Source organism: Mauremys mutica, chromosome 10 (assembly GCF_020497125.1).
Source record: "Mauremys mutica isolate MM-2020 ecotype Southern chromosome 10, ASM2049712v1, whole genome shotgun sequence".
NCBI lineage: Eukaryota > Metazoa > Chordata > Testudines > Geoemydidae > Mauremys > Mauremys mutica.
The window spans coordinates 62,114,732-62,133,006 of record NC_059081.1 but is presented as its reverse complement, the minus strand read 5'-3'; the positions used below and the strand labels follow the sequence as shown (position 1 = coordinate 62,133,006).

At 48.1% G+C, this 18,275-nt stretch overlaps 1 protein-coding gene across 2 annotated transcripts in view; it reads left to right on the top strand.

Moving 5' to 3' along the window:
* PLEKHM3 (pleckstrin homology domain containing M3) overlaps window positions 1-18,275 on the top strand; it is a 150,243-nt gene that overhangs the window by 29,987 nt on the left and 101,981 nt on the right. For both annotated transcript variants that reach the window (XM_045033046.1, XM_045033045.1), the window contains exon 2: window positions 6,040-6,980. In XM_045033046.1, coding sequence (XP_044888981.1) covers window positions 6,377-6,980 — 604 coding nt within the window. In that variant the 5' untranslated portion in view covers window positions 6,040-6,376. The remainder of the gene's footprint in view (window positions 1-6,039; window positions 6,981-18,275) is intronic.

Here is an 18,275-nt window from a genome sequence, read left to right as displayed (position 1 = left end):
ATAAAGAAAGAAACAGCCTGCCAGGAAAAAAAAAAATTCCTTCCTTTTCCTGTAAACATAGAATTTCCCTCCAAAATTACCTTGTGTGGCACAGGATGGGCGATATTCAGTCCTATCCCGGTGACCGGTTAGAATCTGGTCTCTCATGATTAGGACCCTGTCTAATTCACGGCCATGAAGAACACGTCATGGACTGTGGAAATCTGGTCTCCCCCCATGAAATCTGGTCTTTTGTGTGCTTTTACCCTATATGATACGGGCGAGACCAGCATGTCTCAAACTGGGGGTCCTGACCCAAGAGGGAGTTGCAGGGCGGTCACAAGGTTATTTTAGGGGGGTTGTGGTATTGCCACCTTTACTTCTGCGCTGCCTTCAGAGCTGGGCAGCTGGAGAGCGGTGGCTGCTGGCCAGGAGCCCAGCGCTGAAGGCAGCACCCCGCCAGCAGCAACACAGAAGTAAGGGCAACAATATCACACCAGGCCACCTTTACTTCTGCGCTGCTGCCTGCAGAGCTGGGTGGCTGGATGGTGGTGGCTGCTGACTGAGGGCCCAGCTCTGCAGGCAACAGTGCAGAAGTAAGAGTAGCAATACCATCCCATGCCAGCCTTACTTCTGCGCTGCTGCTGGCAGCGGCTCTGCCTTCAGAGCTGGGCAGCTGGAGAATGGTGGCTGCTGGCCAGGAGCCCGGCTCTGAAGGCAGCACTGCTGCCAGCAGCAGCGCAGAAGTAAGGGTAGCAGCACCGCAATCCCCCGACAATAACCTTGCAACCCCCGCAGCTCCTTTCTGAGTGAGGACCCCTACAAGTGCAGTACTTGTGAAATTTCAGATTTAAATAACTGAAAGCATGACATTTACGATTTTTAAAATCCTATGACTGAAATTGACCAAAATGGACGTGAATTTGGTAGGGCTCTACTCATGATTGCAAGGCTAGACAGAGGAGTTCTGCACAGAGGAGACTGCTTTCCGGGGCAATGCGAGGGGGCACTCAGCACTTCCCTGTAGCCAAGTTATCAAAATTCCCTACTAACATTGTAGGTTAAAATTTTCTAAGGTGCCTAAGTGGCTTGGGAACCCAAGTCTCACTGACTTTGAATGACATTTAGACTCCTAACCCACTTGGCAAATTTTTCTAAAATGCCTCTTAGCCGCCAATGTCTTGTAGCATAGCGCTCCATAGGTTAGATACTTCCCGTCATTTGTCAGTCTTAAATGTGTTGCTTTTGAATGTAACTGAATGTTCCCTTTGTTCTGGTATTACGAAGAGTAAATGGGAACGCCTGACTGATTCTTTGTATGGCGTTCATTATTTTATACGCCTTGATCAGACCCTCTTTTATTCATCTCTTTCCTTAACTAAATAGTGCTACTCTCTTCCCTTTCTCTTCATATGGACTCTGAGTCACCCGTCTCTGGATCCCTCCTATTCCCGTGTTTGTTTATCTGGGGGCCAGAATCGAGTTTCATTTGATCCAAGTAGATGCAAAAGCCTGAGTGGAACTCTTAGAGTTTGTCGTTGACAGATGCAGTCTATGTAAGGGATCCTTCTAGTGGCTAAGCACCACTGATAATTCACTGTGCATTTACGTAGCACCTTTCATTCTTTAAGGAAGCACTCCCCAGACTGTATGGAAAGCGGTAACCGCTCCCCACTGACGTAACCTTTTATAACAGTTTGTGCTGGGCATACTGCATCCCTAGGTGGTGATGGTGCGAGGTCAGATCACGATGCAGCATCAGGTCATCCTGTCACCATGAGAGTCAGTATCACCATGTGCTTCTGGAACGGATGGCTTTACAAGAATGTGGGAGGTTGTGTGACATGAGATAATCCTCATCCCACAAACTCAGGACATGCTTGCAGCCCCATAAAACGGTTTCCAGTGTTTGGTAATAAACCTGCTAAGTGCCCAATTTTTTGGGTACGTTGATTGATTTTTCTTGTATTGGTGCAGACTAGAGAACAAAGGGACAGTGTGTTTTGCTGCCCCTTGTCTTCCCCTGAAACGTCTCCGGGACGGGTCACAAGCCCTTCTGCAAGCATTGCTGTTCAGATTGTTTAAATCCATCAAGTGGGAGCAGGGCTGGGTTCTCTGCCAACGCTGGTGAAATGGCCTCTTTGTGTGGGCCAGCCTGCTGCTTGCACTGTTTGGCATTTGACTGTCTCAGTGCTGATTCTGTCCAAGCTAACACTAACTGCAAATTTGTAAATGAATCTCAAGCAGTCCTGGTACGAGCCAACGCTCATAAAGAAATGCCAGTGAAGGCTTTGAGGGTGGGTGGGTTATGGCTATGGAAGTCCTTTATTCTCCCGCCATTTGTTTTCTCCCATGCAAAGGCCTTTTGCTCACGTGCTTATCCTGGCTGAGGAGGTCAAAAATGCGGCTCCCTTTGCAACCCATGGAAGTTACTCCTTGCTCTGCTTTGTGCTCTGCAGGCCTTGGGTATGGTGCCTGCCCAGTTGTCCCAAGACACTCTTGTTCTATTGGTTTGCAAGAGGAGATTTGGGGCAGGGAGCGGTCAATAAGCACCTATGCTCTGTGTCGCTGCTGCCCTCCTCTTCAGAGATGGCTGCGTATTAGTGGTGAAACGAAATCCCAGCCCAGCTGAAGTCAGTGGTGTCCTAGTTCAGGGCCACTGCACGCACTCTAGGCTCCCCACTCTCTTGGTGGAGACCCGCGTCCCTCTCCTTCCTGACTGGAGCATTTCCAGGCTGCATAGCTCCCTGCCTGCACTGTGAGTTCCCCAGCAAGCCAGACTGCCTAAGCAGGCCTGCTTCCCGTTCTCCTCAGAGGCCACAAACAGCGTAAGTGCCACAGTTATAAGTCCCCACACAGCCCTTTCTAAGCAAGCACATTTATTCTTAAGGGGAAAGTCACAGAGAAAACATACTAACCCAGTAAAAGAACCGACAAGCACGCTAGTCAGCTTATCAGAGATCTCCCAGCAGTGGGCCAAGTACTTACAATCCTTCAACAAGGACAGGAGGCCCTTAGTCACTTTAAACTCAAGCTATTTATCCAAAAGTCCCTTCTTTGTCTGTTAGTCTCTGGAGAATCCAGTTTGAACTAGTATATGGGAGCCTGCGCAGGTGGTGGTACCTCTCTGGAGGTGTTAAAACCTGAATGAATTGCCTCAAAACACCCCACCACCATCACCACACACTCACACTGTTCTTAATTCCCGGAGGGCTGGGGTCACCCTCCCCCATGAAATTACATACAATCCCTGGCCCAGGACGATGCATAAACTTAACACAGTGAGATCGCCCACAGATATTTTAGGAAATTGCCACATTTGTCACAAATGGCAAAACTCCCGTTGACTTCAGTGGAGCCAGAATTTCCCTCAAGCTGTAGAGATGGACCACAGAGTTGATGTCCAGATCTGGGTTAGGATCAGGCTAGGGTTTGGTATTCTGGGTCAAGCTTGAATAAGGTTTAAGGTTCAGTTTTGACAGCACTGAAACCTCACAAGCTGGATTTGGGCCCCAAATGCTGGAAATCTCCCAGAGTCAGCTATTCCCATAAGACTGGAGCTACACCCGAACTAGCAATGGCAGATTGGCTCCTTACAATTTTGGGTCTGACCCAGAATGAAAACTGTGAGGAGGACAGCGTGGGCTTGGATCAGTCCTTCGCTTGAAACCCAGAGGTGGGTAGGTATGCACTTCTAATTTTGCCTCCTCTCCAATTGTAAGTGTGTAAGGGCCTATATTCTCCTCACACTGCCTCACACATTGTGTAGCCCTTGACACCCGTGCAGAGGGACTGTCACACACACCCCGTTCTGATTTGACACCATTTTACACCCATTTTGTTCAGCTTCACTGTTTTGATTCCGGCCCCTCCTCTACTCAATTAGTCAGAAGCCGCCTAGCAAATCAGTGCCCATCACAGAGTGGTAGTTAATATGCAGCAAGGCAATATTATTTGAAGCTGCTGTCTGAAGCATGACGATTGGAAGACCACAGTCACAGCTGAGAAAAAACAGGATAAGGTTTGAAGTTACCTTGGTTATGCATATTGTTGTTTTTAAAGCACGTGTCTTGGAAAGCCTTCTATAAAGGCCATCACTTCTGAACTGCAGCAATTAAGACCCAGATAGCAAAGATGATAGAAAGCTGCATATTATTAAACAGTAAAATAAGTAATTTGCCACAATAGAGCAAACAGTGGGTGGAAACCGAGTTATTGAGGAATACAAACCCTCTCCAGTACAGGACTGTTCGTTCCCCTCTGTTCTGAACAAATTGAATGGTCTTCTCTTTATTAGGATGGAGCAGCTGCAGGACCTGCTACATTAAAAGCAGAGCTTCAACCAGACTGGCTAAAGAAGTAACTGCTCTAGATCAGTGGTTCTCAAAGCCGGTCCGCCGCTTGTTCAGGGAAAGCCCCTGATGGGCCGGGCCGGTTTGTTTACCTGCCACGTCCGCAGGTTCGATTGATCGTGGCTCCGACTGGCCGCGGTTTGCCGCTCCCGGCCAATGGGGGCTGCGGGAAGGGCGGCCAGCACGTCCCTCTGCCCGCGCCGCTTCCTGCAGCCGCCATTGGCCTGGAGCGGCGAACCGCAGCCAGTGGGAGCCGCGATCGGCTGAACCTGCGGATGCTGCAGGTAAACAAACCAGCCCAGCCCGCCAGGGGCTTTCCCTGCACAAGTGGTGGCCCGGCTTTGAGAACCACTGCTCTAGCTGACAGCAGTAGTGGACTTTTATCCTCCTATGGGGAGCAGCCTCTGCAACGGCAAAGACACACCATAGTGCAGGGTTTTTCTAAAATAAACATTAACTATTTGGTGTTTAGTTTTATTGGAAAATCTCTTAAATTCAGTGTCAACACTGGCTTCCGCCAGCACTAGGGAGATCTGTCTTAATACAGTAGCTAGAGGCCTGCACTCAAACTAATAGAAATCCCCCCAAGGATGGTGACAAGAATCCATAGAGGCGTGTTTCTCAATGATTTGCATCAATTTCAGCTGCCCCTGCCCCCAACAACAGGAGCATAGTGAGTGGAGCCTCACCCCAAGAGAGGTGACACAGCAGCAGAGGTGAGGAGACTGGGATTTACTCCCTGGGAAAGGAGCAGCCTCTTACTGTACCAGAATGAGAGCCCAGGGCCCGCACTCATGAGGAGCCGCAGTCGCTCAACTCCCATCTCAGCGCTTTGCAGGTTTGGGCCTCAAAACTCCTCTCTGCCTCGGCACTTTGCAGGGACATCAGTGAGCCAGTTGCCCGGACGGAGGTGATGGTCTGCAGGTTAATGGCGCCTTTGGGCATGCTGGATTTTGTTTAGCATTGTGTAGCTATGCCCTTACGTTTCCACCACTGTTTTATGTGCCCTGTGATAGGCTGTGTTGATGTGGCTGTGTTGGTCCCACGATATTAGCGAGATAAGGTGGGTGAGGGAATATTTTTTATTGCACCAGCTCCTGTTAACAGGGAAAAGATATTCCCTCACCCACTGTGTCTCTCTAATGCCCGGGGATAGTCCAAAAAGTAAAGAAGGAATTCAGAGTCCAGGTCAGTATTAACCTCTCAGCCCTGGTTCTTTAGCCAGGTGGTCACGGTGCTTTTTATAATAAGGGCCAGATAGCAAAGTATTCACAGCACAGCTTAGTTCAGCCTTAATGTTTCCGGAACGACCCACATCCTAAAGTCTCCCAGGCTTTTTTTTAGTTTCCCTTATATCCTCATAGAAGCCTGCACCGAGCATTCCATAGGTCACCGTATCACAGAAAGCTAATAAAGAACACCTTTCACTGTAGCTCTGAAAAGCTTATCTTGGCTAATAAATGGTATCACCTTGGCTCCCACTTATCTGGTGCCCCGCCCTGCTCCGTACAGGTTCTAATTCAAAAAGTGATAACACATAATCTCCCACTCAGTGGACAACAGAAGCCCTGTAAGGAAACTTTGTACACAGTAACTTTGATGCCAAAAGGAAAGAGGGGATGACGAGGGCGGGAAAAATCAAGTGATTAAACAGCTTCACTTGAATGAAAGAGGGTTTATTAAAATGATGCTGTGCTCTGCTTTACAGGGACTCCAGATTGCCATGAACTGGTTACACTGAATAACTTAACCGCATTCCCAGGATCTGCGTAAATAGCTTAACACTCAGCAAAATAACTGTGGAGGAGCAATTCATCCCTGGCATCCTACCGCCTGGAAGTTAAGTAGCACATCTGAAGTCAAACTCGGATGCCAAGAGCTTTTGCCACCAAAGGCTTTGGTGGCTGTTGTATTTCTCCTGCCATATCTAGGTCAATGTGGTGCCACAAGCTTTCCTAAAGCATCTTTATCCTCTGTGCCTGGACATTTATGCAGCATCTTCCTAAACTGGCACTGACAACTCAGGCCTACCAGCAACACGAGAAATGGAAGCGCTAGAAGTTGATGACATTAGCCCGGCCTTGGAGGTGACAGAAGATTTCTTCAATAGTTTTGATGCTAAGCTGGAAAAGGTGGTGCAGCCCTCCGAGGTGTATGGGGTGCAGGAGGTTCCCGAGCTGGTAGGACATGAAGTATTCAATCAGATAACGGACAGCGGAGACCTGAGAAACATCACTTCCTTAGCTAAAAACAGCCTCATTTGGGAACGCTGCAGAAACGGCCTCTTAGAAGCCAACGCTCCGAAAGCGTTCCCTGCCAAAGATCAGTTTACAGGGCAAAGGGAGACAGCCCCGGATAATCTCTCCTGGGTGGAGCAAAGGGAAGCCTCAACTTTTAATATTTTTAATCTCTGTCAGCGGCGGAGAGACAGGCCCCGCTCTGTGAACGATATCCAAGTGCAGAACGAGGAAGCCTCCACTTTCAAGCCAGGGCATAACCGGTCACGCTCGGATGCAAGCCGCATAGACTGGGGACTTGTCTTCACAGGTGCATCTGTGCAGCTGCCGTTGAGTCAGGACACCAATTGCTCCAGGCTCTCATGCCTATCACCCGCACTAAATAAGGGAGAGGACGTTCAAGGAAACACAGGTACGTACAGGTGCTTCATTGCTTTTACTGATGATTTCTTTTTAACATTGATCTTGTCTTGAAAAGGAAACTGCTGGCTCCCAGATCTGCAGCTGCTGTAAACTGGCCTAGTTCCATTGATTTCAGTGGATCTACATCATTTTAAAACCAGCGCAGGATCTGGCCCATGTTTTTAAAAAATATTCCCTCACTGCTGTCACTTGTTCTCGGGTTTAAAAGTACACTTGTTTACATTTTTCATTTCATTCCGATTGGCTAAGATCTGCTTCTGGTTAGTTTCATTTGCAGGTTCTCATGTACTAGATAGTTTGGATTGCGAGTTTATTGGGAGACTGGTTAATCTAAAAAAAACAAACAGTTTTCACTGAAGTGTTAGAAATAAATAATGAAAAAATAGGCTTGCCTTTTTTTTTTTTTAAAGACACAACCTGATTTTATTTTTTTAGGCCTAAATTACTCTGTACTATCTCTTTAAGAAAGGTTGGGTACTCAATTCAGAAACTCCAGCAAACAATCTGTGCCCTTGTCAATATTAATGCATCTCTGTCGGCTTTGTATGGGATGCAGGAAGTCTTGTTATCGGATGGACACAGACTTTCTCAGTGCGCCACGCAAATGAAGCAATGTTTCAACCAACTACACATTTCCCTTTTCCTCTCTCGAGCGGGACGCTGGAAGAGATTTGGCTGGAGGCCACAGAAACCCCGAACCAGTGTCTCCTGCTTGATGATTGTTTATTTTGCAGCTGCCAAAAGTGCATTGAGCACTAATAGCAGACACAGCCCGTGCCACAAAGGTCAGACAATCTAAATAAAGACATGGCTTAATAAATGGATACAAAAAAACCAGATGGGGAGGGGAAGGAGAAAGGAAAAGGAGGACAATCATTATAATAGCCAGACTGTGTGGTTGCTTCGGGCGGTGTTTGTCAACAACTGGTCCGCGGACCGGTACCGGTCCCTGAGATCTCCCTGACACAGTTTAGGAAGGGAGCAAGCTGGTCCCTGGTATCAAAAAGGTTGAGAAACACTGGCTTACAGCATGCCTTTAAGTCCAGCGTTTCCAAAGAGGTTGGCTCCTTCTTAGCCATTAAAATGTAGTGTCTAAATGGGAGCTGAGGTTTTTTTTAGAAAATCTGCCCTGTAAGTTATACCCCTGCAAGGGGACCCCCGGGGGTTCTGCCTCCTGCAGCTTCTCAGCTCACAAGGGGAACATGCCCCCTGCTCCATCCCTTAATGGGGTACATCCTGCTTCCCATTGCCTGCTGCACCTGTTCTGCCCCACCTCCTCCCGGTCCATACTGAGCAGTGCACCCATGGGAGAGTATGGGCAGCCCTGTCTCTGTGTTCCCTTGAGTGCAGGGATGGTAACTCTGTCTGGTCATTACAGGGGCTAACCCAGGAGGGGGAAGGGTCCTGTGGGCCCATGGAAAGGCCAGGGGTTGTGGCCCCTACAGAGTAATGCCTGTATCTTGACGGGGTTATAAATTGTGGTTCTCACCTCTTTTTGTGTGTGAGAGAGAGAATTACAGTGTGGGTTTTCGGTATTGTTGGCCGAGCTTGTGAGGACCTTGCACTCAGCTTGATGGCATTTCTCTTCCTGTAGCGCGATAACTGTTGAACATCACGTCCGTTCAATTCCAACGTTTCCGGGAACGTTCGAGGCATCAGTGGCCAGCGCCCTGCTGATCTGGGGAAAAATCAAACCAAAAGGCAGAACGTGGGAGACGTATGAGGCCTCTGCCCGTTCTTTAGCACCGCCACAGTCGTTCGATGGCACCCGTTAATGGCTTCTGGCATAGCAACGCTTCTATCCCACCTCTGTCCATCCTCCCAACCGAGTTTAATTAACACGTTGACAGCCTGAATGGCTTCTCTCCCAGACAGAAAGAGGAGTAGTGAGGGGGAGTGGAGGACAGGGGGTCAGAATGCAGGGAATGGAGCATGGAGGTGGGAAGGGAGCAAACACAGCCCTGGCAGTGGGGGGTGGAGATGGGGGCCCTATTGTGGGGAAAAGGGGGCGCACAGAGCTCCTAGCATGGTTGGCAGGTGGGAATGGGGGGCAGGCAGACCAGCTGGCATAGAGGAAAGGGGGGAAATGAAAGGAAGAGGGTAATGAGGGTTCAGAGCCCCTGCTGGAGGTATATTGGGGGATCTTGCTATGGGGTGGGAGACAGCCCCTGCTATGGGGTGAAATGGGGGGACCCTGAAATTGGGGGAGGCTGCAGAACCCTCTGGTGGGGGGTATTGGGGGATCCTACTATGGGGGATGGGAGGAATGGGGGCTGCCAGAACCCCTACCAGATGGAGATGGGATGAGTTTCAGGGAGTCCCTGAAATAGAAGGGTGGAGGGGGTGCCCGGAGAGCTTGTGGGGAGAACGATGGGATTCAAGGAGCCCCTGGGGTGTGCCATGAGCTGAGCCTATACAAGCTGCATGACTCTCCTAGTTTTATACTATAAAAAAATTTCCTGGGGGGATGGGTTGAGCTTTTTGTTTGCCCCCTTCTATAGTTAAAGATTTGTACCATCTAATATTTACATAGCCACTCTCCTCTGGAAGCGCCAAAGGATCCCAATCCACTGCAAACCACCACCCCACCCCAACTGCTCTGTGTGGCACATCCCCGTCCCCACCCAGAGCTCAATGCCAGACGGGGGCCTAGGGATATAAAGCCATAAGAAGAATCACTCTAGCCGCAGGGAGGTGCGACCACCTCTGGGGTGAAACATGCCATGTAACACAACAGCGCTCCACAACCATTTAGGAAAGGATGCCAAGAAGAGTATTGAAACTGCAGGGGGAATTTAGGGGGCAGGAGAGAGTGATCCAAAAAGCTAGTTGCTTTTGGGGTTCGTTTTTACAATTGTAAGGAAACCTAACACAATTTGGAACAGGGACCATAGGGCTGCATTACATCAGAGTGCAGGGATTTGTATACTGTACCGTTAGTAAAAGCTGCTCTCGCTCTAAGCTCTCTCCTCTGCTTCCTGCAACAGGCTTGGGTTGGGTCCAAGGACCCTCTCTGCCTGTATAGGCAAGACTTACTGTTCCTTCCTTCTTTCTAAATGGCTCCCATTCCAGCTGTTCCCTCCAGGAGCAGGTGTCCCTTCTGCTCAGGGCTAACAGACAATAGAGACCAGCCATCTAGACGTCCTGGGGGAGTGCTGCTAGGGCAGACAGGCTTGCAGAGAATTTCCCGCAATCCACTGCAGCATGATTGGCTCTGACTGAAAAAAGCCACCACATGCCTGGTCAACTGGCACATGTGGTCGCCGAGGGCTTGTCTATGACAAAAGTTGTATAATTATAGCACTGTACTTATGTGGTACATCCCAGCCTAGCACAGACACAGTTATACCAAGTTATAGCCGTCTAGCTTATTCCCATAAGGGAAATAGATTGAGCTATGCCAGTATATGAGGCACCTTTATACCAATATCACTGCATCCCCACTAATGGTTGTGCCGGTATAACTATCTTGGTAGAAATCACACCCTCACCAAAATATACCCGTGCAAAACCTGTGTGTAGAGCAGGCCTTAGTAGACATAAAGTCAAAGAGATAGCACGTGGGCACAGAAGCACAATGTCTGCTTTGCCTCCGTGGTCACTGTGGTAAGGACGGCTCGTGGGGAGGCGAGCTCGCCTTTCCCGGGTACGGTTTGTGCGGGGCTCTGAGGCGGTAAGGCATTATTAGCGGGCGGCCACTGAACTGTGACAGTGCAGTTCAAAGGTAGCCCAAGGGAGGTGGAGGGAACCAAGAGAGCTCCATGTAGCAATCAGAAGGTCAAGCAGATGCCCACCAGCCAAGGCCGATGACAAAGATGAGTTTGTAGCAGGGGCTGCTTTCTCTTTGACCGTTATTCCCCTACACCTACATCACTGAGGGACCTCCCGCTTCCCATGGCTGCCAAGAGAGGCGGGCAGCTCTGCCTTTCAGCGCTGCACTTCCTCTTACCCTCCCCTGCTGTGTGTGCTTACCACTCCCTTTGCCTCTCTCGAAACCTGGAGTGCACTTGCCCGGCCTCCCGCCTAGTTCACCTGCTTCCCACCCGGGCAGAATAAGGACCCCCCGCAGCCTGTGTCTACTTCTCTCTGTCTAAGATGAGCAAGGCTCCTGTCACCAGGGCAAAGAGTGCACACCCCCAGGCACTCGCTTGAGGAGCTGCACCCCACCCCACCCTCTGCGGCTGCTGCTGGAACCCTGCGGGGGGCGCCCCTCAGGAAGTTGTTGCCTGTCCCTGGAATCCTGCTGCCCCCCCCCTTACTAGAACGCTGCCCTCCCCCCGCAGCTGTCCCCCACCCCCACAGGGGACTGGCATCTCCACACACACACACCCACGTCCCTCCACACCACACCCCACTTTTATTTTTTTTGACTAAAATGGGTATTTGTCCCATTTGCTCTTGCCAACTGATCAAGCCAGCAAGAGCAAATGGGACAAATGCCTCCCTTTGAAAAGAACGTCGGACAGCTGGGACAGGGCTTAAAAAAGGGACTGTCCTGGCCAAAACGGGATGTATGGTCACCCTAAGCAGAGATCTTCCGTCACCAGGGCAGGAAGGGCTGTCTTCACACTCCCCCATCTCAGTAAACTTGACTCCCACTGACTGAGTGTAACTTTCAATTCATTAGAGATTAGCAGGCTCCATATAAGTGATACCAGCAAACAGCCTACTCCCCAATGAGGCCTACTCCGTACTGTAGCAGGCCTGCTCATTCCTCACTCAAAATTGGCAGCCAATGCCCTGGGGCTAGCTTTTATAGCCCACCCATTCCCAGAATTCCCCGCAGGTGCCTGCAACAAGTCACCTGAGAAATCTAAACACACTGAAATAGTAAAAAGCTTTACTCTCTTAACAATGACTTTGTGCAGAAGATTATATTTGCAGACACCTTCCGCAACAGGAAACCTGAGCAGGGCAGGGGAAAGAGGAATATATTAAGAAGAACGGCAAAACTACATCTCCCCAAAATCTCTGGGATGGCTACTTCCTGCACACCAGCCCCACCTGTAGTGGGCTGCTGTTTGTGTAGGAGTCGGGTGAAGGTTGAAAGGGGAACTTAAGAGTCTTTCCCCAAAAGATGTCTCCAGATCTGTAGTGTTTTTTCATAGGAAAAAAACTTCTTTTATGCTCTGAAAACAGGCTAAACTTGTCTGACTATTTCCCCCCTTCCCGCTCAACCAATTGGTGGCTGTTAAGAGGTCAGTAGCCTTTATATTTCTTCCTTCTGAGTTAATAGAGGCCTTTCTTTGGTCCTGAGCGCCTTAGAAAGAGCTGGCATCTACTGTGAAAAAAGACAAGAAGTGGGTGGCACAACCATGTGTGCCCATGACCGGTAAATATTTCTCATGGAAGTCCCTAAATAAGTATTAAAAATGACCCCATGATTCCTGTTAAGCATACGTAGCAGCTGTTATCGTAATGGGGGGAGTCATATGAGTAATGTGAGAGAAGGAAAAGTCCGTTCTCTCACCCATAGTGTGATAACCCTTTCTAGAACCCTTCAAAGAACCTAGAGCTGAAGTGCTGTAGCTAGTAGGCTCAGCTGTTTCTTTTCAGTCTTCACTGGACCTGCTTCCTGGAAAGGAGTCTCCCGTGTAGCTTGGAGGCTCTCTTGGTTCTTCTAAGACTGGCCAGTTTGTGTCATGAGCCATTACCTACCTAGAGTATTTAGTCCTAGATGTTTATCTGTTCCCGCACCTCGTTTTTTCACGACATAGGCAAGTGGAACTGGATCCTTTCCAAGCATCATGGAAGGAAAGGATTTGAAAAATGCACCTTATGGGAGCAGTATCCCCTTGTGCCTGCCAGCAAAACTGCTAATGCATTAGAAACTAATAGTCCCCCTCCGCCCCCCGTTTGTGTTAGAAGTGCAGTGTTGAGTGGTGAGTGGAACTAGTGAAGAGGGAAGTTTAAGTTCAGGACGGTCTTTTGTTTTTCTAGGCAGGCAGCCTCTCCAACCAAAGGGAAAGTATCCATAGCACTCAAAGAAGGGTCACTTAGACTATTAGGTACAATATGTGAGCAGGTATCTTTGTTGTTCACATGGATTTTATTTTTTTTTCAAACATAGTCACCTCCTGAGCAGTGCACGTGTTCTAATGCTTCTCCTCCGTTATTCTTCTCATTTGTATTACTCTAGAGCTTAAAGGCCCCAATTAAAAGTGGTGAGATTTTGTTGCGCTAGGTGCTGTACTAACACACAATGAGACACAATCCCTGCACCAAAGAGGGTGCAGTGTAATGCTCCTATGCTACACACATTTACACCTGTGCTTAACTAGTTCCATTGGTTCTGGGACTATTCCTGGGAGTAAACTTAAGCACGGGTGTAAATGTCTGCAGGATTGAGGTCTCAATCGACAAGAGAGAAAACACACAGAGATGAAGTGACTCGCCCAAGGTCACCCAACGGGTCAGTATCAGAGCCAGGGGAATGCCCAAGGTTCTCCTGACTGTCAGGGCGAAGTCCTGACCCCAGTAACATCAATGGCAAACCTCTCTTTGATTTCAGTGGGGCCAGGATTTCACCCCCTGTATTTTTTAAAAACCCTCATCTGTGGACCGGTAACGCTGGAAACTTACAGAATGTATATTGTTTTTTTCGCCATTTCTGCTGGTTTGAAGCTTGCATTGCAGTCAGCTTAGGCAGGGAAACGCTGTCTTCTCTAACTTCCATGGGAGTTCTGCCTGAGTAAGGACTTCAGGCCCCACCCCTCTAAAGAGGGAATCTTGTCTTCTGGGCTTATGACATCTATATGCTGTTGCAAGAGTAGAATGATAGAAAGCTGAGCTCTCCTTTATGGCTATATACTACACTATGGACTGGGTTGGGTATGTTTTTCTTTTTGGGGGCCAGACATAAGCCTGTGTAAATGAGCAACAAAGTTTGGGCTTGCGGGTCTCCTTTGTTGGGATCATTTGCTGTCGACTGACTTTTGAGTTGTTGGTAAACACTTGAGCGTTGCTCTCCCTCCCGTTCTTCTGTTCCTGAACAAAAATGGCCCTTTGCCTCAGACTGGCCAGAGAAACCCTGGCTCTTCCTTTTCCAGACCCTCTTACGGAAACTTTTCTAATTCTCAGTGCCTAGCAGCAGGGAGACTCTTCGGAGCAGTGTGTTTATTTATGCAGTAGCTGGTGAGGAAAAACGGAGCGGTTTTTTCTTTAAGGGAATGTATGGTTTGTGAAAGATGGCAGGGGCCGGGAGTCATCATTCATAGACGCAGGTACAGCATAAGCCAATGGCAGTGCGGATGTCCTCATGCTGCCCCAGCAATGCTGTTTAAGAACTTCATTTAGGCTTGAGGGGGGTAATTTGGGACGGCAAAGACCTATTTATTCGTCACTTTCTCCAGGATCACCACTGGAGGTCAGATGTGGTGGTAGGTTTTCTGTGGTGTGGACGTTTTGTTTGCTAGGAAATGGAATCAGATCAGCAATGCATTTCACAAGGGTCCTCAGCTAGCAAACAATTTTTGGCCATGTTTGAATCGGTGATTAAGCCCCAGTCCTGCAGAAAGAGACACAAGAGTAACCTTATGCCTGTGAGTAGTGCCATTAACATCCATGTGTCTCCCCAAGCTACGGTGCATAAGTGTTTGCCAGACCAGGCTCTTAGGAGGGAAGGTCTCTGTGTCGCATTACAGCTCCACTGAAAGGGGTTGATTAGAGCTGCTTGAACATTTTCTACTGAAACTTTTCCTTGAGCAAACGTGGGCTTTTTTCCTAAACAAAAATTTTCTGCAAAAAATTATTTTTTTTAACTGAAAGCCCCCAAAAATTCAGCGTTTGGTTTTTCATAAAAAAAAACCTCGAAAATTTTTGGGAAAAAAAATGGACCATTCTTCATTTCTTTTGAAATTTTTCACAGAAAATACCATGACCGTTTTCTTTCTAGCTTTGTTGTTATCATAATGACTGGTCTAAGCAGTAATAATCAGCAGAGGGCTGTGCCATGAATCTGTTGCTGCTCTTTTCCTCCTCAGAGAGGGTATAATAATGATACCTATTATAATCATCATCAGCAGATCTCAAAGCGCTTCAAATTTTTAATGTATTTTTCCTCATAACACCCCTGTGAGGTAGGACAGTGCTATTATCCCCACTGTACAGAAGGGAAACTGAGGCATAGAGCGTTTAAGTGAATTGCCTGGGGGTCATAGAGGGAGGCTGTGGCAGATCAGGATTCAAACCTAGGACTCAAAAGCCAAGGCTAGTGCTCTATTGGAGCATCCTATAGGAACACTGCCAGGCGGGGAAGATTCTGTGGTAATTGAAAGCAGGTGGTGAGGTGCAGGTGTAGGTGTGTGGGGACCCTGAGAGGAGCGAGATGTTGATGATTGGTGAAGTGCTTATTGTGACCAATCAGGGAGTAGAGCCCATAGGGCCTAGTGCTTGGAGCACCTACCAGGCAGATTTTAGATGCCTAATTGTCTTTTGTGTCTTTGAAAATCTGTCCCTGAAGCACTCGCCTCAGAGCTTGTGACACAGAAGCCATGTATGTAGTGGGTGCACCAGGCACGAGGGGACATCAGGTACAGTATTTTGCACCATGCGTCTAGCACTTTGGGACACAAACTTGGATCTGCTCCACCTCAGTGTAGATGGGAAGGATGAGACATTACAGCCGCGTCTCACCGAGATCCCAAAATAATCACAATTAAATCTGTAGCCATGGGGATAAAGAATTGGCTTGGAGATTGACAATAGCAAGTGAGTCTGTATGAGATGCCTCCTGGTGGAGGAGCTGGGTGACTGAGGCCACGTTTACACTTACCTGCTGGGTCGACGCGGCGAGTTCGACTGCTCGGAGTTCGAACTATCGCGTCTGATCTAGACGCGATAGTTCGAACCCCGGAAGCGCTAGTTCGAACTCCGGTACTCCACCGCGGCAGGAGGAGTTGCTAAGGTTGCTTATTGTCTGCACTTACGCGATGAGCCAATGACTTGGATGGAGGGAATGTGCTGTAGAGGTTATTGATAATTGCTGGTGATGCAAAACTGGAGAAGGAAGAGAAATCAGTACAAAGAATGAGAGCGGTGAAGGTCAACTGAACAAACGAATGACTTGGAGGATGGGCTCACAAATAGCATATGCAACCGAAGTAGGATAATTGGGCCAGACCGTCTCTGGTGTAAATTGACATAGATGTCAATGGCCCTAGAGTTTAGAGACAGAAATGGCCTACCAGATTGAGTCCGTTTGCCTGCATAGACTCCATTAATTCTTTCATGCAACACTTCAGGTGTCAATCTTCAGTGTAAAATGGTTACATGATTTAAAAACTCTTGTATGTGGTGCCTTTTTGTATTTCTGGATTTCTACAGCAGTAAAGCTCACAAAATAATCCAGCTGCTGCCATCCTGGTGGCAGGGCAATATTGCTTTGCATTGCCATGTGGAAGATCTGGGTTCTATTGCAGGTTCTGATCCTGCGATCTGGGAGATCTGCAGAGACATCATGTTTGCTCCTGAAAGCCTTGGAAAGTCTTGTATGAGTTAGAAACGATCCCTGATAAATCAAGTTAATTTCAGAGTGGCTGTCACCTGGGGCTAATTTATTCCCAGGGTTGAGACTAGGCTGTTATAAAAGTAATGGGGAGGATGGCGGAGGGAGTCTGAATATTGGAAGGCAGAGCTTTTAATATGAACTAATATTAATTAATATGAATAATTTGAGTGAATATTGGAAGGCAGAGCTATTTAATTTTAATTATTTAATTTTTAAATAGCACCTAGAGGTCCCAAGTGAGATCAAGGCCCCATTGTGGCTAGGCGCTGCACACACACATAGTAAGAGATGTGCCCTGATGAGGTTACACTCTAAATAGACAACACAGACAAAAGGCATGAGGGGGAAACTGAGGCACAGCATGGTGAAGTGACTTGCCCAAGATCACACAAAAGGTCAGTGTCAGAGCCAGGAACTCAGCTGCCAGTTCAGTGCCCTATCCACTAGACCACACTATTTCTCTAAATACCTCCCTTAGTCCACTTGCATGGGTGATGCTTCTCACAAGATCTTGACTGCTCCCTCAGATTGGACATTGTCGGAGTCGAAGTGAGCAAGGCGAGTTCAAGCGGTGATGCTGAGGGTGGGGATACATTGGCGAGGTAGCTGCATTATAGCAATGGGTACCATGACCTACTCTGCTGTCTTGTGTACATGGGAGGCTCTGGAAGGTGGATGGAGATGGAGAATCCAGTAGGAGAGGGTGAGAGGGGCACAGACACAGAAGACCAGCCGCCGGGGCAGAAGGGTTATGGAATAGCACTGACCAGCTTGGATGTGAGGCCTGACTGTGACTCTTCAGACTGAATTATTGGCTGCAAGTATGGTGGGGAAAATGGTTTATCCCTATGGGGCTTTGTGCTCCGGAGTTATGGAACTTCACTGAGTTACTGACACAGAGTTTTGATCTCCTGGGGCCATGCTAGCTGCTTATCATAAAGTTGTGATTTTACATAGCATTTCCAGCTTGGTTTCTAAGACTTTTCCCCTACAGCCAGTGCCAAGCTAACTATCCTAATGTGAGCTGAACCTGTTTTTAAATAGCTTTGCTAGTCACTTTCATCCCTTTCTTCCTTCCCTTTGAAGCTGAGTCAGGGAGTTTATACAAAAGCTGGCTAATGCTTTTTCATTTGCTATTCCCATTTCCTTTAGAAGTGCGGGATGTACATTTCATGTATCTAATAGCCACTAATAGGTAACCGTTTTGTAGTGTGTGCACCTTCTGCCTCTTCCATACCTGTGAATGGGGGACCTGATGCTGGTCTCCCATGCATCACTCTGTCACTTGAGAATTCATTGGGCCCGCAGCTCTGTTACACAGTGACGGCCACCAGTGCAAAATGCTATTGTTCTGACCTGGAAGCTGTCCACTGGCGTAAGTGACTAGATACGGTGTAGGTCAATGGAGAATAAGGCCTATTGCCTTCAAGGGATGTACTCCTGGTTTATACCAGTGTAACTGAGGGCAAAGTCAGGCCCCAGATTCAGCAAAATTCCCTATCGCTGCATTTAGAAAAACAGGGAGAAAATAATTATTTGTAAATCTCTATGATTTGGCTAGGCGGTTCATTTCATGCTGCATCTTTGAATTGAATCATATTCTAGAATAGCTGCCATGTGGACATTTTATTGGAAACGAGCACATACCTAGTTTGTAGAAGTGGTTTAAGAAACCTCGTCCTTCGATATTAGAATCATAGAATATCAGGATTGGAAGAAACCGCAGGTGGTCATTTAGTCCAACCCCCTGCTCAAAGCAGGACCATCACCAACTAA